The 27133-nt window shown below is 40.7% G+C and overlaps 1 protein-coding gene across 18 annotated transcripts in view; it reads left to right on the top strand.

Moving 5' to 3' along the window:
* Positions 1-27133, top strand: part of CELF4 (CUGBP Elav-like family member 4) — a 700630-nt gene that overhangs the window by 379146 nt on the left and 294351 nt on the right. For 17 of the 18 annotated variants that reach the window (XR_004354760.1, XM_032676638.1, XM_032676640.1 and 14 more), the window contains one exon: positions 15644-15692. Coding sequence is in view for 17 of the 18 variants with exons in the window: in XM_032676638.1 (XP_032532529.1) it covers positions 15644-15692 (49 nt within the window). In the remaining variant the exon portion in view is untranslated. Of the gene's footprint in view, positions 1-3701; positions 3707-6816; positions 6823-15643; positions 15693-27133 lie in introns of those variants that run through there. The other variant, XM_032676655.1, reaches the window with a different exon arrangement.

Below are 27133 nucleotides of genomic sequence, written 5' to 3' on the forward strand. Positions count from 1 at the left end.
ACACAGAGCTTAGACAACCCGCAGGCTACTGTGGCATTAAGCCCGAGCTTGTAGACCTTAATGAGAGATAATGTTTGCTCAGGACGGCTCTGTGGTCACGCAGCCCTGGGATCTGGACTGCCTCACATCTGACCAGCTGGGAGCACAAGAATAATGAATTTTGGGGCTGAATGTGCATGCATGTATGAAAGAGAGAGGGAGAGTATGTCACACATGCGTTCCCCAAGACACCCTTGAGTGCAACTAGAACTTTTCACACTCCCTCCCTCCCCTGTTTTCTTTTTCTCTGCTCAAGCTGTGTTCGTGCTTGCTTTTCCAAAGCTCCCATCAGGAGCTTTTTACTTTGCGAGAGCCAACATGCCGGTGTGCTGCCTGACAGTGGGAGCACAGCAAGGCTAGTGAATAATGGAAAGTTATTGACCTATAATAACCTGGCATTATTGACCATAAATGATTTAGTTAAAGCACACACACACACACACACACATGCAGGCACACCATCTCACACGAAGGAGCTGAATTTTGAATTCCCTTTGTTCAGCGCTGGCTCAACGGAGCGTACTGCAGGGGCATTTTGGCCTGGCATGAAATTAATGTTTATCGAAATATCTCTGATGTTCCTCTAAATAAGATTCTTGTTGGAAACAAGTACAATACCTGGAGCCACAAGCAGGTTGTCCTGAGTCTTTACTTGGGAGTCCCTGAGAGCACAAACCTTTCCTGAACTCCAGGAAAGTTCACAGATTTTAAGGCTGAGGAGGACAATTTTCATCAAGCAGCCTGACCCCTGCCATTAGGCAGTCTAGAGTCTAACAACTACCAGTACCAATAACCTGCCACCAAACCAGAGCACAACATTTAGGGAAAAAGAAAAACATCCACTTTTGTTGTTAGACTTCCCACTCTCCTATTATTTTTTGTTTCTGCTGAACCAGCTCTTCCCCTCTGAAGTGCTGACATCAGCTCCTTTGGAGCCACAGAGTGTCGGTCCCCCTCCTGGAAAACATTCTCAGGGCTTGTGGTTCCTGTCATGTGGTTGGATCTCCCCCATCAGGCACCCCCCCACATACCATCTCTGATGAAACCCCAACACCTTCCTGTCCCTGAATGGAGGCCTGTGGAAGTGCACACATCTGACCTGGTGAGCTTGGCTGGGTCAGATAAAGATGTGAGTCAGTAACTGCTTAGTTGAGCCAGGTTTCTCAACAAGGTATAAACCCAGCCACTAGCACAATTGCCATATGCCCTCCTAAGCTGCCTGTGTTTGTGTCAGCATCTGAATTTTATGACTGGCCCTTATTATGGAAAGTTTCTACCCAGCCTCTTATAGATGAAACTTTGCAGCTTGGACCTGTTCCTTATTATCTATCAGTGCTCTACCAACAGCCATAAAAGCTTCTCATTAGCTTTGTGGGTAGTGTTCTTTATGTACAAAATAGCCAGGCTAGCTGTGCCTGGCATTCTTTGTTTTCTCAGGGTCAGATGGATGAAAGAAAGGATTGCTTTGGTTTTAGATTTGCCTGACTTGGAGCTCTTGAGAGATGATGCAAAAACAAAATTTTAACTCTCAGTGGCACTGACCCATGGTACAGAAGCAGCTATGACCTGGTATTTACTGCACAGAAGAGTGTCAAGAGGGAGGGATTCTTTCCCTTTCTTTTCAGGGCAATTTTTTCCTACTGACTCCAGCAGTCAGTGGAAGCACCTGGAGCTGCTCCCACAGTCCAAAATCACTGCAGACAGGCAATCACTGGAGTCAAAGGTGCGATCCAGTCTGTGTACTGAAGTAACTAACTTTTGAGTACATTTTAAGTACCTAATGAAGCAGGCTTCCCGGAGTAAATCCTTAATTTCTCCATCTAGGAAATTGGGTTTGCATAATTTAGTTGTTTAAATTTAGGCAGCCAAGAGCTCCCTCTGGAGGTCTCCAAGCAGCCCGTTCCTCTGCGTGGGCACGGCCAGGCACTTGCTTCAGAATGGCAATTTCACGAAATACCTGTGATTTCCGTACAAGTTAAGATTTCCATTTAGCAAATAGGATCATTCCCCCCAGCCTCCAAAGTTTTCCAATTTTTCTTCCACTATTAGAGCTAAACTAGAGAGCAGAGACAGCTGGAAAAAAAACAATAGAGTTTCTCTCTAAAATCAGGCAAGATGCATGATATCCTAGGGTAGAGCCTCCTTGTCCCTGTGAGCAGTGGCAGAAGCCCAGAGTCTTATCTGTATGTGCACACCATTGCTTATTTGTGCATACCCCTGAGACCAGCCCAAAATATCTGACTACAGCTGTACATGACACCAGACCATAACTTTGTCGTGGAGGGGTAGAGGATGGGAGTGCTAATCTCCCCTCTCTGGTCACCAGAGACAGGGACATGGAAACTGAATAAATCTGCTTCAGGGGAAGTTCAGCCTGGACATTAGTTAAAGGGTCTTGTCTTAGTGGATCACTGGAACAGGCTTACCAGAGCATCCAGGTTCAGGGAGCATCTCAACAATGCTCCTAGTCAAACAGACCAGTGTTAGGTAGCCCGGCAAGGAGCAGGGATTTGGACATAATAATTCTTATGAGTCCCTTCAAGTTTAAGATTTTCTGTGATACCATGGCTTTCAGCTCTGCCCTTCCTTCCTTTCTATATAACTGACTATTATACAGGCATTATCTGTGCCTTGATACCTTGGATTTATGGAGCTTCTAACAAATATAAATTCCCCTTTGCACACACCCCATTTAATCAAAACCTTGCTGGTTTAAGCAGTCTGTTTTATTAAATTACCAACCTATGAAACCATTAACTCAATTAGAAGCAGCAGTTCTGTAGTCTTGAACAACCAAGGGGTGATATTGCAGTGGTATACGTTATGAAGGTATGGCACATTATAATAACACTGAGAGCTTATATAGCATTTTAGAACTTCACAGTTTTGTAGGAATAATATCTAATTAATCCTCACAATGGGCGCTGAAGATAAAGATTACTGTCTAACCCCTTTTTCCTTGGGGTAAACTTAGTGGGGAAGAAGATGATAGGTAATAGACTTTGTAAAAGAGTACAAGGCTGTATCTTTCCACAATGTGCATTCACAGTAAGTAGACTTCCCAAATTGCTGTTTTCCTTCTGAGAAAATCAACATCAAGTGACCATTATCACCTTTCATATCTCCATATTGTAATGCATAATGGGCTGAGTTTATTTTAAAACTTTTTTATTTGAGGGGAGGGGTGAAAAAGTAAATAATACAAAAGTATTACTAAAAGTTAATAAGTTAAAACTATTATTAAAAGTAAATTATACAGAAGCAGAGACAATAAATAGGCACAGGAACTGGACTTGATTTGAATTTGAAAAAGAAAATGACAGCTTTAGGATAAGTATCTGCTTTAAGCAAAATGCAGACAGGAATAAAAACAGCTTAAAACAGTGAAAATCAAATAATACTTCTAATAATTAACATTGCCTACTGTAAAGATGCATCAGTAATAAATTATCTCAAGTAATCATGGATGATATGTTAATATAAATAAGAGATATTTTATTTTCATGTATTCATTTTCTTTGAGCTATATTTTGAGCATTAAAAATTGTCTTTTATTCTGGAATCAAAACTCTTGTTAAAAAGTTGCTAGGGTCCAGAAGTTGGGGATTTAAGGAAAGCACCATATGTCAGGAGACTGATGGTAAAACCCCAAAAGCCAGAAACACTGGTAGTGCTTGTAAGCAGGGCTAGAGGAGGGTTACCTTCAAATACAAAGGGGTTCACATTATACCCTTATTCAAAGAATTAATGAGTAAGGTTTTTTTAAGTAGATGACAGGGGAAAAAAAAACAAAACAAAACAAAACAAACTCTACGATTGTTCTCAGTGGTGATGGCTCCATTTTATCTCCTTTCATATTTACACCACGTAGCACCCAATTCACACTGCAAGAGAGAGAAAGTACAATCTGGCCCAAATTTTCAAATATGCTCAGCACCCAGTGGACCAAAATCTTTTAATTATCTGTCTGTGTATTCAAAAATATCCTGAGTTTGAAACAGAAGGTTCCTTAAGTAGTGTGATTTCTTGCTCGGTTTCCCTCTCTGCAATTTTTTTATTTATTTATTTTTTTACTCTCAGCGTCACGTCTTGAGATTGTTTCTCTGCTGTGATTTTGGAAAGATGCTGCTAAGAAGCAGCAAGCCTTGTTCTCCTCTGCGCTGGTTCAAACATGTCAATGTTGCTTAGGCTTGCTACCGATCTACCCAGGAGCATCAGACCCTGGGAGTTCAGACTCATGCTGCAAAAGGTTAATGGCTACGACCGCCAGAAAGTTTATAGCTGAACTTCTCGTGTCTCTGATCAGCGCTCCCTCCTTAATCAAGTGCCACAGTACAAGGAGGGGAAGGAAGGAAGGAAGGAGGAAAATGCAGTTGGATGAGTTGTCGCTTCTCAACGACACCTCTCTGGTTTGCCTCTTCCAGCTTTATCCAAGCTGGACATGCTGGGCAAGGAAGTGAGGGGGCCAAGCTTGCAAGCAAGTGAAAAGCAAATGGGGTTGATGAGGAAGGGAATAAATAACTTGGAGCTACGGGCTCTGATGCCAGAGGTGGTATGCTGCTTCTGGCCACTAACAGATGTGGACAGGTGAACCTTTACACCAAATCAATCATCATATTTATTCTAATTGTATCGTAATAGTCCCCCAGGAGCTCAGTTCAAATGAGCTTGACATTATTAAAATTTTAATGCCCAGTTTTCATAGCTGAATGAATATTTAAAGGGTATGTCCCAGGCTTAAGTTATGATGATGAAGAAATTAATGGAATGTCTTGTTTAATGCTTTGGTACATGTTGATGTAAAAAAAAAAAAAAAAGAAAAGAAAAGAAAAGAAAGGAAAAAAAGTGTTTGTTCAGGGTGGAAAGGAAAAAAAGGCAATGTTTGTGCATAATTGGAGGAGGAAAGCATTAGTGATGTGTTAGTATCAAACACCAGTTTTTTTGGACAGCTCTCAGCAGAGAGGAAATATTTAATCATTCAGGAGGGGAGGGAAGTCAGGGTGTGGTCAAGGACCAGAAAAGTAGTAGCTCCACATGAATGACAGTTCAGAAATGAATACCTGGGAGTCTCTGACCACATCTCTCCATAGTAGAATGAGCTTGCTAGCCTTTGTTGGCTTGAATAGACACAGAAAATCACCTTTGTTACCCAGCCAGAGTGTTTGTTTATTGTAAGTACCCAGATCAACTTTGAAGGATGGCATAATTAATCAGCAAAGCTCATAAGTCTGCTAATTATGTTACAGATAATTGTCAAAACATAGGACCAGATGATACCAGTTATACATAGATGGGAGTGAGAGGCAGCTCATTTTGCGTTGGAGGGCCTGATTCTGTAAGGACTGAAACCAATAGAGAGAATTGCACTAACCTTGAGTTTCTCAAATCTGGAAAGATTGTGGGGTTTTGTTTCATTGGTTTTGTCTGGGTCTTTTTTTTTAAAGTATTCCATGTTTTTCCCTATTCAAAAAAATGTTTAGGAATTTTGTTTTCCCTTCTTTTTGAAGGCTCTACTATAATTTGCAAGGTTCCAGCTTGTGTTTATTCATTTGCTGTTAGGAACTGAGGACTAATTTGAGCAGCTGGATGGGCTTAAAATCACAACCAGTATGCATTTCCTAGCTGTGAAGGAGGACAGAAGAAAAATTTAGTGCTCTAAGTCCTTTCGCAGAAGACTTTCTTTAGAGGGGCACTATCAAGATTAAGATAGACTTATTCCTTCTCTGAGTCTTTCCTTGTTTGTTTTCTTTTTCGTAAAATTACTTTTTATTTTCCAGTTCAGGAGCTGCAGCCCTGATCCAGTGCACAGCTAAGGGGTTTATGATTAGACAAAGTGTTCACACATCTACTTTGAGATGTGATTTCAAACCAGTTTAGACAAATCAGTGGATAAGGTTGCATGGCTGCTGGGGTTTTTTCCGCTCAAATGGGACTTGTTTCAGGTTATCTTAAAATAATTAGATTATATTTGTTTGTTAATAGAACTGAAAGGAGAGCACAACCATACCACCTGTATAGGATAGGGATACACCTTGAGAAAGAAGCTCTTATCTTCAGAAATGCTGCAGCATCTTGCTTGGAATAGGTTTAGATCTGGTCCTCCTGGGGTTCAGGACTGAAGTAGTGGAGTGCTCTCTGTTATACTGCAGCAAGCTCACCCCACAGATAACTTTAACCCTTGGGAGAAGGGAAATTAGGATAGGAGGAAGAGAGTAAACATGTTACCTTTGAAAGCAGGACCAGCAGTGAGGGGAAACCACTTCCTGTCTCAGAGTGGGTCTAGCCCAGTACCAAGGGGTAGCATGGGTACCATGCTTCCAGTCTTAACCTGGTGACAGCCTTTTTCACTTCCTGTGGAGGCTGTGTTCTAAGTCATGTTCTGAGGCTACCTGCACATTTAGATCAGTGAGAGAGCCTGTATTTCATGGGCCTGGCAGTGGGTGAAAGCAGCTAGTTAATTTACACTGCTTACTCAGTTGTTTGTTAAATGGCAGTGCTGTGGAAAGCATTTCTCCATGGGCAAGAGGGCTGGCTGTGGTTCTTATCTTTGTGGCCAGGCATACGAAGCTACAAGCACAGAAGGTCTAATCTTCTTGGATGGACAGTGGCCAATCTCTTTTTGCACTCAAAGCACCGAAGTCAATGGAGCTTGGCCTTGCCTAAAGTCTGTAGAGTCAGGCCAAGCAACCATTAGTGGCAAAGGCAACGTTTGGGTCTTGCTTCAGAAGAAGAGATAAAGCCTAGAGAGCGAAGAGCACATCAGGGAAGTGCCAATAGCCAGGGGTCATGGGCTCAGGATAAGGAAAAGACGATAACAGATGTTCATCTCTTAGTGAGGGAACAGGGGTTATGTCCGTAATGCCTTTGGGGATACATCTGTCTCTCTGGCCTCACGTCTGTGCCGAAGAGTCCTCTGGGCTCTATGTGCCCATGACGTGTCCCATATGCAGAGAACACCCTACCTGCCCAACAGACAGCAACACATTAACACTGAGAGCATCTGTGAGACAACTCAGATGTGGGGTCTGAGGGCAGGCTTTCACCTAGGCACTGCAGGCAGAGACAGACCTACAAGCACAAGCGCCTGAGCTAAGCACACACTGCTAAACTGAACCAGGACCCTCAGCACATGTTCTCATCACTCGTTTAAGTTCTGTAATACCTTCTGTGTGCATTAACTTATTAGCCATTCTCAGTAGTCCAAGGCTCCATGCCAGTTAGCCTAAGGTTGTCTCGGTTGGTGAAGAACAAGGGGAAATGGCCTAAGTTGTGACAGGGGAGGTTTTGGATGTTAGGAAAAATTTCTTCCCCAAAAGGGCAGTCAAGCACTGAAACAGGCTGCCAAGGGAAATGGTGGACTCACCATCCCTGAATGGGTTCAAAAAACTTATAGATGTAGCACTTCAGGACATGGTTTAGTGGTGGATGTGACAGTGCCATGTTAGCAGCTGGACTTGGTGATCTTAGAGATATTTTCCAACATTAACAATTCTCTGATTCTATGGCTATGCTCTTGCTCAGCCCTGAAGGAGTTTGATATCAAAATATCTAGGCTAAAAGAGAATGAGGTTACTTTCTACTCAACGCATGTGGAGTTGGCTAATAGAAAAATTAGGAATAGAGAAGAACGATTTTAGATAAAAGGTGTTTGGGGCACATTTTAAAATTGGATGTAAATTATCTTGAAATAAACTCAAGAGGGAAATTAGAAGAAAGACGAGATTGTGGAAAAGCTTATCCCTACTGATATTAGGGAAGTAGGGGGGAAAGGACAACAAAAGATTGACTTAGTTTTATATTAGAATTTGACGTGTTCATGAACAGAATTTCATGTTGTGGTTGCTCATGGTAGCAGCAGGGAACTGAATTTAATGAGCAGACTGTCCATTCAAGAGTTATACCCCTGCTTTCAGATACACAAATAGACCCTCTTATATAGCTTAGAACAACCAGTGGGCCAGTCCTGGGACTCTTTACTTGCTGGAGTGTACTCACTAAATGTCCGAGGACTTCTCACATACATAAGGGGTCTTGGGCTGCAGACTCATTTCCCAAGGTAAAGTCGTCATCCAGAAGACCCCCTTCTTTTCAAGGGAGGAAAGGTCAAGTGCATGAGCCAAGCAAGATCGATGAGTGCAATAAATACCCATCTGGATGATCAGGGCACCAGTACCTCAAGTCACTGAGGTACTGCATGTGAGGAGGCACAGTCTAGCAAGTAAACATAGACCTTTCAAATATCATTTTTACTGTGTGACTGCCCACAGCTTTAAGGGGATCTCCTGCTGTCTCTTTCACATGCAGATTTGCACAGGAAACAATATTTATAAGATATAAATACAAAAAAAAAAAAAAAAAAAAGGCAGTGTTGTCTCTCTTGTTTTGGAAAATGATTCTTTGTTCCAAACATCCTGTGCTTTGTCCTCAAACCTGCTGAGGACTGCGTTCTCCCTTTACCCTTCCCCACATCATTTAAAACCAGAGCTACTGTAAGGTTGAACACTACATGCTCAGCTATCCTGGGGACAAACTCGGGATTGTTTGTACTGGAAAGGTTCTGTTTGGCTATTGACAAGATAAGCAGTTTCTTCAAACTCAAGCCTAAACTGTTCTATGGGGAGAGAGTTTTGTATCTGAAGCCACAGGCTTGTGCATGTGAATCTAAACTGAACTGAAGCCCTCCCTAGGTTCATCTATACGCAGGAGAAAAGGAGAAAGATGAATCAATAGTTAGACAGATGGATTACGATGTGTTTTATGTGATATATAGAAAATGCCCTCAGAGTGCAGGGATGGCCGGTAGCAATCATTCTCAGGGGTAGGCACCAGAGCATGGACTGATTTGTAAAGGTCAGACCCTTCAATGTGTTTTTTTCTTTTTCATATCTCACACATTCCTGTTTCAGGTCTTCTCATCTGTTTGTGTACATGTCTGTGACACATATCTCATCAGGCAGGGAAGTGGGTGGTGGGGAGGAATTAAAAGTCCTTTACCCAGACAAGGTTTGAGATTGTCATTTCACACGTGTTGTGTTACTAATGAGTAATTCTCACAAGGCAAACCAATGTGATTTGTTTGTTTTTTTACTAAACTTTTAAAAATATTTCCTTTTCCTAGTCTTTCATTAATCCAACATTGTATCAATCTGTAGTGCCCATGTAGTTAATGTGTAATTACATGGCAATACATTCAAACACAGCACTTACCTCTATTCCCATAGAAGCAGGTTTTTGCTCTATGAACTACAGCTGAAAAATACAAATACAGGGGGCTGGTTGTGCAGCTAACCATTGTTGAAGCAACCTTCCTTATTCTGTAACATTCAGAGAAATTTCCCTGAACCTGAGCCTTGACTTCATGGTTTTTCTTCAGAGAGAGGAGATTACTTTGGATTCACGCTTATGGCTATCTAGTTTAGATCACTGTAATTCAATTATGTCACTCAGAATCAGGTATGGAGTGATTTACTTGAATTTTGCAATTACACATACACAATTCAATTGTAGATGATTTTCTTGGCCTTTCCAACTTTGACACTAATATACTTTGCATTTCCTTAGGGCCCTCGATCAGGGTAGATTTTGTTCAATGCTTTAAAAATTATGACCCAGTCCTACAAACACATTCCTGCCAATACCTTTACTCACATAAATTGCTGTATTGAATTCAGAGGAATTACTATTGTGTTCTTGGCACATTTAAAAACAGGTTCATGGCAGACTCGGTAGAAGTGGTAAAATGAAATTCCTCTTAGTGCTTCGTGGAGAGATTTTAAACATAATAAACACATTTTCTGGAAATTTCAGAGCAGTTAATACCTCCAATTAACATCTGAGCTATACCATGAGATTGTCAAGAACCGCATAACATTTTTAGGAAGGAAGTTGCTCTGGGGTGGGATTTGTTTTCCAATAGGCTAACCAGCATCTATAGAGATGCAGTAGTGCCCAATAAGCATTTGCTAAGATCTCCTAGCTCACATCAGTTCCTATTCTTCATGATTAGGTCACAGCATTGATTTAGGGGGCTACTACCTGAAAAATACCAAACACAATAGAACATCAGTGAGCAAGAAGAGTTTGTCATTTGCCCCCATAATGTTCACGTAATTCAGGCATAGAAAAAACTGGATGATTGTTTCCTTGTCTGTTTGACACTACACTTTACATACATTTTTTTTTTCATCAACCACCTTCATGGTACATTATGGTAACTTTATCTTTATTGTAGAGAAGAAAGAGCTAAGAAAGGGGTAATGATGTGTCCAAAGTCACCAGTGGAGTAGCATCTCTACTTTTTACACTTTTGGGGAACTTCAGGAAATGTGGACAGCAGAATTCCTTTCATCACAGATTTTTATACGAATCAAAGACCCAATCTGTTCTCAGGGAGAATTCAAATTTTTTAAGACCTCTAAGGAGGGGTGGAAAGGCTATTCATTATTATCCAGATGATTACCAGGATCATCTTCCATAGTTTTATAGAACATATAAGATCTAGAATAACCTTTTTTCTCCTGAAATTTTGTAATCCTTAAGCATAATCAGCAGATTATCTCCAGTATAGCTTTCTCCTGCTTGGATATGCTCTTTCTAACCATAACTGACATTTCAGTGATCTTCAGTACTCTCCTTATCTCCTCACCTTTCCTTCCCATCTCAGATCACATTTTAAGCTATTCAGTATATCTCCGTGCTTTTTGATTTTTTTTTTTCCCTTTTCTTCTTTTTTTAATCTCTGCATTTGTCCATTCCCAAGCCTGGTAGAGTCTTAGTCCTAGCTAGAAACACCAAATATATTGATGAGCAATGAAAAACGGAGGGAGAAAAGAAAGAAAGGACTAGTAGGAACAGTGAGAAAAAGAAAGATGGAGACAGTGAGAAATCAGCTGTCTCTGCTTCACACTCTTCTTTCCCAGGTGATCCTTCTACCTCCTCTAAATTAATATCAAAGCCAGAGGGAGAAGAAGAGGGTTGGTGGGGGAGAAAACGACAACCTTAGGAAAAGAAAAATCATGATGCAGAAAAGCGTCTGTCCCCTGTCTAATTCCTGCAGTGGCCTGTAGCTGATGGTGCTGAGAAAAATACAGCAGCAAGCTCTGACATTTCATTTCTGTGGAGAATTGAAAAAGGGCTTGCTATAATTCATCGCTTCTTGTAACTCAAACCCTTTTTGACAGGAGTACCTGCGCTGTCTTTTAACAGTGGCACCACAGTGGCTGTAATTGGACATGAAAAATGATGTTGTGTTTCTACTTGCTGGGAGAATTGGAGTGGGGGTAGGTGGGGCAGTGGCAATTTGGTGTGAGATGGTGATATCTGGCATGATTTGAATGGGTTGGTTTTAGGAAAATAAAAAAAAAAAAGGAAGAAAATGCCAAACTGAAGGGTATGAAGTGTAACAAGTAGGATCATCTTGTCCAAGGTATGCAAAAGTGATAGTAAAGATGGTTTTCAGCAGAAATGAATTTGCAAAGAATCGAAGTAAAATGAGAAGTTTGATTCATGTGAAGTTCTGACTTCTCCATAGACCCAAACATTGATGAGACTTGTGGGAAAAGGACATACAACTCTCCCTTCCTGAAAGGGACTGATTCACAGCTGCAGTGGTACCCAGCACCCATAGTTCCCAGTACAGATGTGGAACATGAGTAACAGGCTTTTCCTGAGTCCACATTGGGAACACAATTGTGAATAAACCCCTGTTTTGCCACCTGCTTGTCACCTCTTGGAAAACCGAGTCTGTCATATGTAACCAGACACCTAAATTATTTTTTTTGGCGCTTGCCTAAACCTCTTTGTGCCCCAGTGGCTCTCAGCACATCTTTGCTACAAAATTGCTGTTGAGGGAGGCACTTCAAAGCAAATTTTTCACCAAACAAGATTTTGAAAAATGAATGAGGATACACATTGTCCTTATTTATAATGGTTTCATGTCTATTGAGCATTCTGGTTCCTTAAAGTCAGGCATCTTCATGTTATGTAGACAATAAAAAATTTTAGTCAAGTCCTAAAGATTGAGAGAGAGGCTAAAGAGGAGATAAACACTTTCTGGGTTAAGTAATGGTAAAACAGTATCCTTCTTTTGCAGTGGCAACCCAATAGGAATGATACCGAATAGAGAACCATGATCATATTTCAAAGGAGAGCACAGAGAGGATCCATGGGCAGAGGAAAGAGTGACCACTGAATGAACAGAAGTGTAGCACATCCTGGAGGAAAGCCTCACAGATTACATCCACTCCATCTGTTAGATCAAATGCTGGCTTAGCCTGCCCAGGTCTTTTCTCATGTTGCCAAATCTCTTTTGAAATCTTCTATAGGCAGGGTTCAACAAAAACCTTACGGCCACATCTGTAATTCCTATGATCCCATGTGGATTTCCATGGTATAATTCAGATTTGCTGCCTGATTTCTTCTATCATACTCGCAGGGTACATCATGACAGGACAGATATTAAAGATGTCCATTTCAGTATTCCCCCAAAAACTCTACAGAAGACTGCATTTTGGAGTATAAGCTTTGGTTTCATTTCTTTAAACCCATGGCAATTTCCAGATGAAGACTAAACAGCTCTAAATTCCCTTCTCCTCAAGAAGGCATTTTCACAGACTGGGAAAGCTGCATCTTTCTACCATTTTATTTCCCCACTTAGCCCTTTTCTGGTCCCCGTGACAGCTCCTTGCTCCCAGAGTGCCTGTGTTAAAAAAAAAAATAAAAAATTTCCATAGATGGAGAGAAGAAACTTAATTATTTTCCTCTCAGTGTTTCTCCCTATAATTGGTGTCTTTCATGTCAAGATGATCTCAATTTGTATTATGGGCTCTGTGCAGGCAGCACTTTTTCTTTGGTCTGTAAAGAAATTGTCAAGTGTATAAATCATAGTGTACATTAAATTACACTAGGCTTTTACTTATTAATTCCCCAGTTTTTAGTTCCTCTGTTGGATGCTCATTCCCTTCCTCTTTTTTTTTTCCTTTTGGGGATTGTCTTCTTTTTCTCATGCCCCAATCCAAAAGAAACCCAAACCCCCCCCCAAAAAACCCAACCCAGCCCAAACCAAAAACAATCAAGTAAACCAAACCCCCCCCCGAAATTTTGTCTCCTTTAATTTTTGCCAAAAAGTCTGATGATCTCCTCTGCCTTTTGCAAGCTGATCACATCCAACTCAACAAGTGGGAAGAGCTCTGTCTTGTTTTTCTAAAGATTGGCTCCAGAGCTTACTTGAGTTCAGCGGGAATTTTCGTAGACTTTAACATTCTTCAGATCAGCACCTATGTTGGTAGATTTATAGGGTGTTCTACATCACAAGGCTGTGTCCATTTTGGATTCATGACCTTGTCTCTCAAGGTCTGTGTGCTGCACACCTCCTATAAATTCCTGTCTACCATGACTATTTCTCTTGCTGGTTGCTTGGAATGCAGGTTCTGGCTGCCGTGGAGTGAGCACCAGGGGCCTCTGACCACCCTCCTCTGACCACAGGAGTTAGATTAGCTATCAGGACCACATTAGGAACCCATAATATGTAACAGGAGCGCAAGTGTCAAAAGTCAGACCTTGGTATGTGGACGGTGTCAGCACCAACATGCTACAAACACAAACTAGTCACAGAGGTTGAGTAGCTGAAGGAAGTAACGGGGCAGTTTGGCTTCATTATCCTGCACGTGAGAGCCAAGATGGGGTTCATCTGGCATAAGTCCAACAAAGGTGAAAGTCACCTAGATGTACAGACTATCTTTGTAATCACCAGAGAGGAACAGGCACTTCAGAAGACCATACATCCTTTTCATTTCAGACGCCAGCTTAAGAGTGGCTTAAAATTACAGTTTTTGTACATTTGGAGTTACATGACATAAATTACCCTCCTCATCTCTGTGATGTCAGATCTTTAAATGTCTGTAACAGCTAACTGCTCACATGTTACAGGAGCCCTATGGCAGGATGGCTGTCCTGCTACTGCTAAATATATTGCCTCTGGCCCTGCTAATATCTTGTGATACCTATGTGAGTGATGGGTCTTTACAGCTGCAGAAGCAGGGGCTGATACAAGCTTTATCTGGTACCAGATCCTCTGTTGGTTTTAGCAGAGCAGAAACTGCTCAGTAGTGTCTGGAGCCACTGATCCTTCTCTCCCAGAGTGTGAGTCTAACTGTAGTCAGTTTATGGATAAGTACATTTTCCTCCAGAGACAACAATGCAGCAGGATCTGCTAGGCTTTTCATCATCTTAACCTACTTGTCAGCCAATTTGATAACTTGTTATTACTAAATATGTGTGCAGAGCAATTAGAATAAATCTAAGTTATTATGAACTACTTTCAAAAAAAAAAATAAAGAAAAAAATTTTAAAAAGAGGGAACTAAGGGGGGGGAGGGGGGAAGTGTAAAACTAATGGCCTTGCTACACAACTGTGATTAGTCACAAATAAGGGATGACTAGTATCCCCTGAAGGCACCCTGTGACATTCATCAGCCAATTTGTGATCCAACTTTATTTGGGAAGACATATGTTGGGAGATTCCTATTGTCTTCTGACCTTCTGCTCCTTGTGATACTTGTTTGAACTTGTACTTTCTTTGTTGCTTGAAAAATCTAAAAGATATTTTCATTCCACTCAGACATTGTCACACATGGAAAGATATTTTGAATAGGCCTTCTGCACAGTGTATGTGACAAGGAGTAAGAGGAAAAGAAGAGCTTTCAGATTAAAATCTCAGCTGATTCTGATCCAATCTGCATCTCTGGCTACTGACAGGAGGGGTACACCCTCATCCCTGTTAATCAGACACCCCAATCATGTAGGCACTGCCAATGAAGTCCATTGTAGACATCTGTTGCCCTCCTGGGAGTGAGCAGCTCTGGGGATAGTGATGGTCCCTGATGCTTTTGTTGACTACCAAAGGGATAATTTTGATAACAGAAATCCTATTCACAGCACAGTGGCAAGGTTTTTATTCTTATTTATATTCTGATGTGAGAAAGGAAGAAAATACCTGAAAAAGTAACAGAGGGAGAAATTTTTACTTATATCCTGTCCTCTACTCCCCCAAAAAATCACAGCATCCAACACTCCTGCAGCATGTAGATAAATCAGATTCAAACCCCACTCCCCAAATGTGAAATGGAGTCTGCTGTGTTACAGGTGACTATCCTACTGAACTAACAGTAGAAGTGGAATTCACTTTTCAATTTTCTTTTCATCATGCCAACCTCAAGAAATCTTTGCAATTAAAGTCTCACTGATCCTGATATTCTGACAAGGCATTTCTACTCTCACACAGTAGTGTTTCCAGAAGAAACTATTAGAAATTTTAAAAGTTATGTTTAAAATTTCATGACCTGTGTGAAATGAGTCAGATCCCTCTCCCAATGTGATTCAACAGAGCTCCTGTCAGGTAAATGGAGTGACACTGATTTATTTACCTCAGACCAAGCAGCAGCCTTTGCTCCACGGTTACTTCTTTGTTTACTAATTGCTTTTTCCCTCCCTTGGGGAGTAAATTCTGGTGCTAATTATGACGTATGATAAAAAAACAAAGTGAGCCTCTGTATATGAATGTTTGATTCCTCCATTAATTACGTGTTTCTCTTTGTTTTTCCTTGCAGATGAACAGACCGATCCAGGTGAAACCAGCGGACAGCGAAAGCCGAGGAGGTAGTTGACTGCATTGCTTTCAGCCACAGTGCTAAGTATAATTGTTGTCTCTGGCTTCTCTCAGGCAATGTGCTGATCAATTAGTAACGTAATCACTGCCAAAGAAATTCCCTCCGCAGCAAAGATTCTCTTTATTAAATCTCCTTTACTTCATCTCACTTTCCTCATATTCAATTATTATTTGATTTTAAAAGGCAGGCAGGTGCCAGCGATTGCCTGAGAAACAAATAACTGCCTCGTTAAGAAGTGAAGCATCAGGCACTGACTTAACAAAGTTTTACAGCAGTGACGGCAATGTGGGTTTTTTCAGACCTGCATTGTGCTGAGCTGCAGAGGTGTTTAATTTCGTTAAGATAAAGCAGATATTTTATGGTTTCTCTGACCGTGTTGTTTCTGCTTGCACTGAAGCAATTCTGCTTTTGGAAAAAGCAAATTCTGAGCTGGCAGAGTTTTCTGCACCTGTATCAGCTTATCTGGATAAACCTGTTGTGGAAACTGAAGACTTCTCTCAGACCTGGGGAGTTATTCAGGATTTGCACAGGTGTAGCTGAAATCAGGAGCTGGTCTTTTGCTTTTCCATTCTGCACAGTGGATTTGGAAGGCTTTGTTAAGTGACTGTTCAATAGATCACCAGTGATAAGGTGTTTCCTGTAAAAGGTTTTCAACCCGAACTGATGTGGTGATACTTCACCGTACTCTTCTAATAGGAGCCTGTTTGTCAGATCAAACACAGAGCTCACTGAGAAAGTGTGAGATGGTCTGTTATGCTGGATAAATTACCATCCACTATTTTTTTTCTTGTATCTGTACATTTATATATATACACGCACATATATAATGACATGTTTCCTTCCTCTCTATCCCTATCTCTTTGGGAAAAAATAGAGAGGCTTTTCCTCATCTATACAATAAAAACCTCTAGTGCTTATGCATCAGATAAATGTGGGAGTAAGGTTTGTCACTTAGTAATGATGCGGCTCTTAGATGTCTGAAAACTTTTCAATTTCCACCATAAATATAAACTCTTCCTCATTTGTGAGATGACTATCTTTGTGCTGGCATTTGTGGAAATCTCCAGCAACAACTACTTAAAAGGAGTAAAATGCTTCACAAACAGAAGACACCATGTTCTCTTTCTATTTGAAAGCTGTGGATTCCAGAGGCTTTGGCTGTGTCGGTGTGAGGCTGAAACTCTCCAGTGACTCAAGTCATTGGAAGACTGTATGTTACTTGTAGTTAAAGGGCTGATGTTATGGAGTGGCAAAACCAGCAGGTTGAGAGAGGCTCTGTAAGGAAGGGCTGTGGTACCATGTAATTGCAGAGCAGGAGAGGAACTGAGTGCTGGGAAAACACTAGAAATCTCAGGGATAAATATTGCAGTGTTAGAGCCCCCCTAAAGAAAATTTGAGGGAATTTGGCCAATACTGGGCAGAAAGTATCTGATGGGATCTGGGATGGTGAGTTCTGCTTTGAAGGACCACGGTATATTTCTAACCTGCAAAAAAGGCATGTCACATTGTGCAGCACTGTCCAGTAGTTTTTAGCAGAACCAGGTCAATTTTCCTCTTTTCCCTCCCTGTCCGATGATCTGGCTCTGTGTCTGAGTAGGACCGGGTAAGCCATGGGCAGTTGTCAACGCCAGTCTCCTAGGGGAAAAGGGAAAGGCTCAGCTGCCTGGGCAAATGAGGGGACATTATGCACATTCCAGTGGAGCTCGTGCCGACAGCGAGAGTTAAGGGAGGGCCTTTTGTCTATTTAATTAGACATACCAAAAAATAATAATTAGGCTGGCCAATTTGCTTAGTGCGCCTACAGGGTATGTAGCTCCCAATCACACTTTTTTTTTTTTTTTTTTTTTAAATGCAAATCAGTAATAGAGAACACATGCCTGGCTTTCTGGGAAGGGTTTTCGAACTCCTTTGCTAAGAGCAGCTGCTTTCAGGGATGGTGGTTTGAACTGCAAAGGGCTCCAGTGGCAGTTTGATTCCACATTATCCGTCACACCAGTGGTTCCCTCCCTATTGTGTTTTAGCTAATTATCTCCCCATCTTGCACAAACCTCATCTTTTCCCATCCAGTCTGCTCCCATATTGCTTCTGTCAGTGGTGGTCACAATGCAGAGGCCAAGCGGGTGTGCTCATCATTGGTGTGAAAGACACGTTGTCCTAATTCCCCACTGACAAGCTGCTTCTGGGCTGGTGATGTTTCAGGACGGCATGACTCAAGGGCAACTATGGGAGAAAAGAACAATTGGCACCCAAGGGAGGCATTGTACGAAAACTTACGTTCTTCAAGAGCCCACCGTTGCTGCAAACAGAATGCTAAAAAGGAGGCCGTGTATCTTAGGAGCACATCAAAAGACTTCATTAGGGCTGCAAGATAAAGGTCAACTTCAACAACAAAGAAACTTAAATTGTAGCTTATTATACCCTGTCCGAGTATTGGGTTGGGACATGAGGGAAGAGGGGGGCTTGGAAGACAAAGGAGTTCTTCTGCACATCACGAGTCTTTTGGTCTGCCTGAAGTCCATGCTCTGAGTACACCTCTATCTTCTGAATTATGGGGAATTTTGGTGCCAGACCACGGTGCTAATGAAAGAATGCAGTGCTCTTTGAAACTGTAGTTTGCAAGGAGGTTTTTACTGAAAGTCGTGAGCAGTATTCTTGAGGAAGTGATATTGTGTTTTAGTTACAGGCAAATATTTGCATTTTGCTAAAACATTAATCGTTGAATTTTCCAGCAAGTTCTGCCACAGTTAAAAGGTGATGAGAATCCCAAATTTATTTTCTCCCTCACTCAGATTCTGCTCAGCCCTTTTTCCTGTTGTTCTTCTAGAGTCTGGATTTTGTCAGTCTTTAACCCTTCCTGTGTACTGATTCATAATAGCATGTTATCATTTAGTGTGTGTGAGCAAGAATTTAGAGTATCAGACCATCTAGGTTTGAGGAAGAATTCAAAATGTTGCTTGGCACAAATTACACTCAACCCTCCAAAATGGAAATGCTGAGCGCCTCTTATTAGTTTTGTCTGTTATTTTTTTGTTAATCTCCATATTGGAGCAAGACAAAGAGTGAAAAACTTTTCAACAAAAACTGTCATTATTTACATTTGCCTAATATCACAGGAACTAGAAATGAATGTGTCCTCGATATATTTCTCTAAGGAAACAGTCTAAATTAATGGGAAAATTTTGCAATTTACATTCCATCCTGTTTGTGCATATGTGTTGTATAGTCAAGCTACAAAATGTTTCATAGGGCTATTCCTTCCACAAAATGCTTCATGAAGCCTCAAATACCTGATCAGAAAGTCAGAGTCCTTTGAGATTTTATAGAGACTTTAGGGGTAGTGGAATTGATAGAACATGATAAAAAGGGAAAAATTCATTATTTTGTTCTGAAAAATCACAGTGTAATTCTAGCTCTATTAAGGATATCTTAAAAATTCTCATTGACCTTTGTTTTGGTCAAATTTTGACTTCGCTATATGGAAGTTATTTTGCCAGAGATTAGTTATTCCTATATGTTTTTAGAGATGTAAATTATAAGTCCACATTAAAATTTTGAACATGACATATCCCAATTAAACTGTTAGAATTTTCTATTATATTCATCTTGGTGAAGTTATTTTTTCTTGGTTCCTCGTCTCATGTACAGCTCTAAAAATAGCCCGTAGATATCCATGTCTTAAAGTTTCTCAAACTCAGAGGAAGATTTCAAGTCTGTTTTGTGGTTTGGGGCAAAAGTTTGGAGCCATTTCTTATTTTATCCACAATATCTCCAGCTCTCACTAGACAACTCTCACTGCAGCTGGCAGGGTTAACCTATGATAAACGCAGCCCTGAGGTCCCACTACGTTGTACAGGCAGTAACATTTTTTAAAAGGAAAGGACTCTCCTGCTGCTCTAGTTGCAGTCCGTTAGTGATGCTTAGATGCTCCACTGCTCCCACATTCCTCTCAAAGGACAGAGGAAAGTCTGTAAAGGAAGGCATGCAAAGATGCACATGGTGTGCTGCCCAGACCCAGTGTTAATGTCACTACCAAGAGGCACTTCACAGTGGGTTTTGAGGTCCTCCAGCATCTTGTGGAAGAGAAACAGAAGGTTCCTGAATTAAAGAAAATAGAAAGGAAAAGTAGAAAGTGATTTAGAGTTTAGGGTGCAGTGTCCTGCAGAGAGGGTGTTGAGAGATTTACAGGAGAGGCTGTGATGCATCATATTGCAGTGCTTTCTGCATGCAAGAAATCTACTAAAGCTTCTATCAGTGTTTATGCTTTAAGGTAGATTGTTTTTGTGCGTGTTTGAGGGAGGCAAATTAACTGGTTTTTTGTCTGCTGTTTGGCAGCTAGAAGGCTTGGACTTCATATTTCAACAAACTTGCTGCATTTCTCTACCTGTTACTTGACCTGCAGGCTCTGAAATTATCTGTTTGGTTATGGTTTATTCCAGATTCAGAGCAAAATGTTCAAGAAGTCAATTACAGTTAACAGTAAAACAGTGGTGCCTTGCTCATGCACTATGACCTGTTTCTTTTTATACCTTCAGCTTAGTAACAATGATGGGATCAGAATGGCCTCTCCACAGTTTCTAAGCTCTATTTGCATTTGGGACAAAAGTCTAGATCTAATTCTTGTTTCATCCAGGTCTTTTCTAGCTCACTAGCTCTCTGCTGCAAGTGGCAAGGTAGTTTGTGACAAACACAGCCCAAGATCCCAGTAATTATTTGACATTAACTGATCAGAATTCCATGGCTTTTGTAGATGGTCAAACCTCTCAGGAGGTTTCCTACACAGGTACCAGCCAGATCCAGGTCTGTTTAGGAGCTGCAGTCAAGCAAGACTTGTTTCTTTCAGCTTTGTTGGCTTCACACCGGTATAACAATACCGCATGGGATGATTTCCTTCTTCCTTGGAAGCCCTTTGTAAAGAGTAGGTTTGTTTGCTTAGACCTTCAGACCAGAAAGGTCTGAAGAGAGGGAAGGGTAAGTAAGGAGAGAGCAATCTTGACAGAGCTCATCATCATCTCTTCTGCTCTGCTGAAGGTTGGGCTATGGCGGTGCCCAAGAAATTCTGAATCTGGGGCTATGAACGTGTCAGAGTTGTACCTTTGTAATTCTCATCTCTTCCTTATTTCTGAGCCACATGTTGCCTGTAACATCAACCTCTGTGGAAGAAACTTTACCAGTAGTTCCCTATCTTCTGCCTTTGCTGAGCTTCTTTAAAAGACTTCCCACCCCAGAACCTGGAGAGCAGGTTGAGAAAATGTCCGATTTGGAGGTGGTAATCCATACAACCCACTTCTATGTGGCTTGCCACAGCTTTTTCTTCAACTGCTCATCTTTTTTTCTTTTATTATCTCCAAGCCCATTTAGCAGGCAACACTGGGAAACAACCTAGGGAAGCAGATAATGTTCTCCCTTCTCACAGCTCCATTAACTCTTCAAACATCACCATGAGCACAATATGATGCAACTTGATCTTCTATAGCTGAGGTACAGAATGGCACACACAGGAACTTGCAAAGGTCCCACAACACACGAATGCCAGCCTTCACTGACAACATTGCAATGGCAATACTGACTACTAGCTGGACAGCAACAGCTCCTGTCTTCACATTTTGTGGTGTCTGGACTTAAGACCTCTAGAAAAAACCTTTACCACACATAGGTCTCATATTCCCATTTTTTCCCTTGGTGTGCACAACAGTTTAAACAGCATCTCTCTCCCTTCTTGTCGTTCCTTGCAGTTTGAAGGGTGATTTTTAACTCCATGTGAAATCCTCCTCCTAAGACTCATACATGCCCTCCTCCAAAGGTTTGTCCCAAACATTATCAGCTGGTTTTGACCCTTCTTCCAGGAGGCACCATCACACCCAAACCTAAATATTTTTTCTTGATTAATTGCATATCCAATATTATCCACTGATAATGAGTTGCAGTATCTCTGTGTGGAGGGTAAAGAGAAGGAATGACTGTTTAAAAATAAACTAATATTCTGTTAAAAAATCCACCAGAAGTGGAGATGAGCTCGTGAGTCAAAAGAAAAAAAAAAAAAGAAAAAACAAGAACCTAAGAAAAGACTTTGATATTAAACTGGAAGGCAGGTTTCTTGCCTTAGAGGCTGGGGAAACGTCAGGACCGGCAGAAAACGTCGGTGCCACTGGCAGGGTGGCGTTCCTGAAGATTGGCTGTTGGACATGCTGTAGTATTAGGAGAGATGTCAATGCCTTGAAACATGTTTACCTGTCTGTTTGTATAGTCAAAAGCTGGGGAAAGAGCTGGACCCAGGACCACAACAGCCACTTAAGGCATCCCACAGTCTTGAGCATCAATCTGGACTCTTCTGTCCCATATGTCCTGGTGTCCTTCCCATGGAATAGAAAAGCATGAAGTCCAGGACAGGATCAAAAAACTCATTTAGATTTTAACAGTCTTCCTTTCTGCCAATTCAGGTGAAAGCAAACCCAAGCTTTAGACCCTGTTCTGTGTTAAGCATCTTTCTACAACAACGTCCAAGGCTGTTGAGTTCAAAGGGAACATGTCCATCGAATTTTATTTCAGATCTGAACATCTGTTAAAATCTGTGGTGTTTTTCCTTTAGGCCTAAGATAAACTTCATCTAGAAAGAGCATTTTAGTTCTCACGAAAATCTTCTCTTTCTAGCTGTAGCTGGTTGTGGAACTGATTACATCAATGGGAAATGAAAAGCTCTTGGTTTATTGTGGAATTTCAGGACTGCATGACCCTACTGACAGCTAACACCCTGTTGTCCTCAGAAGGCTGTATTTTCAAGCAGACAGAATGTACCAGCATGCAAATGCATCAGTTAATTCAAAGTGGCCCTGGGTGACCCCATTCATGCTTTCCACTCTGTGGTAAAACTCAGTTCTGGGGGAGAGAAAAGGCTCCGGCAGATCCTCATGTGTAGTGTTTTATATTTGATGACTCTGCTGAAGGCTGATGTGCTCCATTCCATACTCAACTGCTGAAAGAATATAAGGGACATCAAACTTTTGTTCACGTCTGCCCTTTCCATCGTGATTGAAATCGATGGAAGTGTGCCCATCAATAGGAACTGGAAATGATCCACAGGACATTGTGTTCTAGCACATGTCCTAAGGACAACCTTTTAAAATCAAGGGAATAAAAGGAAAAGAAAAAAATATAAAACAAAATCACACTGCACATTTTTCATAAAGCATCTGTAACCTAACAATTTACTGACAGGAAGGAGGAGAGACCAGAGCAGAGCCTGGGGAGAGGTTGGTGAGCTTATGCTTATTGCCTTGAGGTTTTGATATCAGTTCTGTTTCTTGCTAAGGCAAAACTTTTGATCAATTATGTAACTTTGATTATCTTCTCCTTTACGCCCTTCTTTTATTACCTGCTTAGGTTGTGATATGCTTTAATTTGCTCATTTTCTGTGGCTAGTGCCTTTGGCATTCGTGCATGTCAGGCTGTCAGTGCCATAGGGTTAAGACACCAGTGGAAGCCTGTAGCTGTGCCCAGAATGATCGATACAGGGCCAAAAATCAAGTGATTGAGGGCCCTCACACTGCAGTGTGATATTTGGACTTTTTTCAATAACAAGGCAAAAATGGAAGAAGTGGTAGGAGGAGAAGAGTGGAGGAAATAACAAACGTAACCCTATAAAAAAATCCTACCTTTGTAAATACATCTCAACCTCCTAGGTGAACTCAGGGACATATAACAATCCCAGTATCTTTTTTTTTAAATGTAAAAGTTGCTTGTCAATGGGTTTTTATACAGCATTAATAATACATTTATAGATACGCTCCACAATTAATTGCAAAGCATTTATGGCACTGAACAGTTAGAATGCATTATGATAATCACTCCTCGTGCATTGACTTTATTGTAAAGGTTTTGCTGATCACTGTAATTGGCTTGTTATTACACAGGAATATAATAACACCTCTCTGTATGTAGTTTATAGCACATCAATAGCAAATGCATTCCCTTTATTGAAAGCAATGTGCATTTTATTAGAATATAGCTGAATAAGTGCAATCTGTGTAGACAAATGAAGTTTCTAATGACCTGTCTCAAAAAAGAGTCAAAATAACAAGGCATTTATTATGTACTTTTTCTATTGATGAACTTGTTGTTATGGTTACAAAGACATTTCTTTAAAAAACATAAGACACATTTTGCTGTTCTTTCAAAGAAGATTTTGGGGGGAAATAAACATATAGGCCATTTTTATGCCTGATGTTGAATACAGTATGGGTGAATGATGCTCACATCTTAGAGATTTAATTTGCTTGTTGAGATTTTCCAAGCTTCTTCCCTGTGTTTGGTCTGACATTCACAGAAAATCAAAACATTCTCACTCTGAGCCCAAGCACGGCTCTTTGGTGCTATACTAACATCCCCTACACCATCACCAATGCATCAGATATGAGGGCTTGGTGCTGTCCTTACTCCTGTTGTATGGGTTATTTTTCTTTATTTTAAAAAACAGACATGTTTTATAGTTAACAGCAAAGAAAAATTAAGAAGGTACCCAGAGTTATTTTCCTGCCTGCCATCATTGCTCTAGATCTGAATTTCAGTTCTTTCTGGGAACTTAGAGTTGCACCCATCTGGCATACACGTGTAATTGATGTGTATTTGTTTGTTCATCTAACCCCAACTGTAATCAACGTCAGTCAAGTACCTTAACACCTTTGAAACCTTGAATCTGGATAGAGAACATTATCGTTTCCAGATCTGGTACAGTTAGTATAGTTGCGCTGCTGTGCAGCGTATAAGCTGGGTCCAGTTTTCAGCACATAAAGATGTGCCTGCTTCTTCTCAGCTATCACTTGTTTATTGCAGGCTTGAAAATACCTTTGATTCTAGAGTAATCCAGAGTCTTTCTGGACAGTAGGAGCTAGGAAATGTATGGACTATAGGCAGTACCCTCAGCTGTTGGCACACAGACTGCCTCAACCCTGAGGTTTTGATGTAGACAACTCTCCTCTCTGACTGGGAATTTCAGTGAGAAGGGTTTTACGTCTTGCCTGTTGAGATCCCAGATTATAGTATCACAGCTTTCAAGAAGTTTCAAGGCTCTGGAAATGCTGGAGGTCAAGAAAACTTTTCTTCGTGGCACACACAGATTTTCCAGCCTCTCTCTTTATATTGCGGTGTGTACGTGAAATCAGTTTGGGAGGCAGAAAATCTCTATGTAAATAATGTAGCTCTCTGAGTAAACTGTATCTAGTTCTTTTACTCAGAACCTGGGCCACTTAGCAGCCTTAGACTTAGAGACAGAAGAAATGTTGAATAAGGCTACTATGGCACTGTTCTTAGAATGCTTTTTCAGGCAGGATTCACTTTACCTACCTTTATCACCTAAATACTAAGCATGTTGTCTAAGTTAGTCATCTAGTCTCCTCCTGTGGACAGTGCATGGAGACAGGTGCTTCAAACTATGATTCACCCCATCCTAAGACAGATGGGATAAATGGTACTTCAAAGTCCCTTCTCTCTTTCTTCACTGAATCAGGAATGAACCTGTGACAATTAACTCAGATTTAGGTATCTCGCTTTTAGACACCTAAAGAGAGGTAAGATGAATCGCAACTTTCACCTTTTCATTCCACAGTTTTCTATCTGTATCACATGAATGATGATACTGGACTTTTTTGAAATCCTGGGTAAGATCTATGAATAAAAATTGCTATATAAAAACTATGAATTGTAGAAGAAGTTGGGATATTGTCCTAAAAAGAGAAGACATCTTTCTCCATTAATGTGTTTGCTTCATAACATCAGGGGAAGAAGAGGAGGGGTTGCATCCCAATCAGCCCAAGTAATAGAGATAATCTTATCAATTTTAATTTCTTTTTAAAGTCGATGTTCATTTGTATTTTTGTATTTCAGTTTGCTACCACTCCCATTCTCACAGCAGAAAGTGAACTCAAAAAAAACCCAAAAGCTTCAAATTAAAAGTAGTGTGCAACATCAGTGTCTTTAAAATGTGCTTTCATAATTAAGAAAAATATTTTTATCTTTAAAACCAGCTTGCTTTGGAATCTGTGATAGAAAATGAATATGGCCCCTTGTAATATCATTTGTAGAAAGGTAATTTTCAAGGCAGCACTGCACTGAAACATTTTCCCCCAGGGAGGATAAACAGTTGGCTTCAATTAGTGAGGAACTGTTTCCTTTCTTTTCAATTTTAAGGACAGTCTTGCAGTTGGATCCGCACAGAGGAAAAGAAAGCTCTACACAGGGCAATAGACTGCAGCGTGGAAGACTGAGGCTTAAATTCTTGCCTTGCCACAGATATTCTCCTTGACCTTGAAGAGGTTACTTAGGGTCAGCCTATTATTTTCCACTCCATTTCTATCTGGACTATTATTATCTTTGACTGAATATACACGTAAAATTGGCCGAACATCTTGCTCTGACTCCAGTTTCCTTCTATAAAATAATATTGGTGCTGCAAGGATACATGCATTAAAGATTATTAGGTGCTCAGGCTCTCTAATCATTAGTTCCACAGAAGTAACTTGGTTAGATAAATAGAGGTGTTCAAAAGTGTCAAATGTATTTCACTGCTCAAATCTCACATAAAGTCAATGGGCCTTGGGTGTCTACATATTCCCTTTGAAAATCTCCCCAAATAATGATGTTCTTCCAGATAGTTGGAGACAGCTTTGTGGGGCTGATTCCTTACACTTTTACAGTGGAATCAATTCGAACTTGTTCCCGTAAGAGAAGCTGCCTATTGGTGCTTGTGGAAGCTGAAGAGGACATGTTCCATGCCAAGGCAGGTTTCTTTCATACCACAAGATTGCCCAATGAAAGGGACTAGAAGAGTGTTGAAAATAAGAGAAAAGCAACTTAAATATGTTAGGACTGGTCTTGGTGAGGGGATGGTTTTTTTGTAGCATCAAACCTATGATGCAGGAGTTCATAGTTAGTAATATAATTCCTGCCCACGCACTACCATAAGAATGGTAATTAATTCCCCCAAATCTTTATTTTATCCATCTCTTGGGTCACTAATGAATGGCCAGAATGCATTGATTATAAACCACAAAATATTGACACTTCCAAGCAGGCATGCAATTAACGCAAAATTATATTGCCACAATGTAAGGTACATTGGATGAGTTGCTTTCTTGGATTATTCTTTTTTTTTTTCCCCCCAAAATGGCTATAACTGTTATTATTATGAATAGCTAATGAAAAAGAAGTGTGAAAGAGTGGGCCAGAACCACAGGCACAGGAGAATGAAGATAGTATGAGTTTAATGACTTCAGAGATCAGACTAAACCAAAGCAGGGTCTCTACTACCTGGATCAGAAATCTAATTACTTAGATTGTGGCAGTGCCTGGGAGACTGGTCATGAACCATCACACCAGGTTCACTGTACAACACTGAGCTGATGGAGACCATCTTTTCCTTAAAACATTACTCTCTAAAGA

The sequence above is a fragment of the Chiroxiphia lanceolata genome, chromosome Z (genome assembly GCF_009829145.1).
Source record: "Chiroxiphia lanceolata isolate bChiLan1 chromosome Z, bChiLan1.pri, whole genome shotgun sequence".
Taxonomy (NCBI): Eukaryota; Metazoa; Chordata; class Aves; order Passeriformes; family Pipridae; genus Chiroxiphia; species Chiroxiphia lanceolata.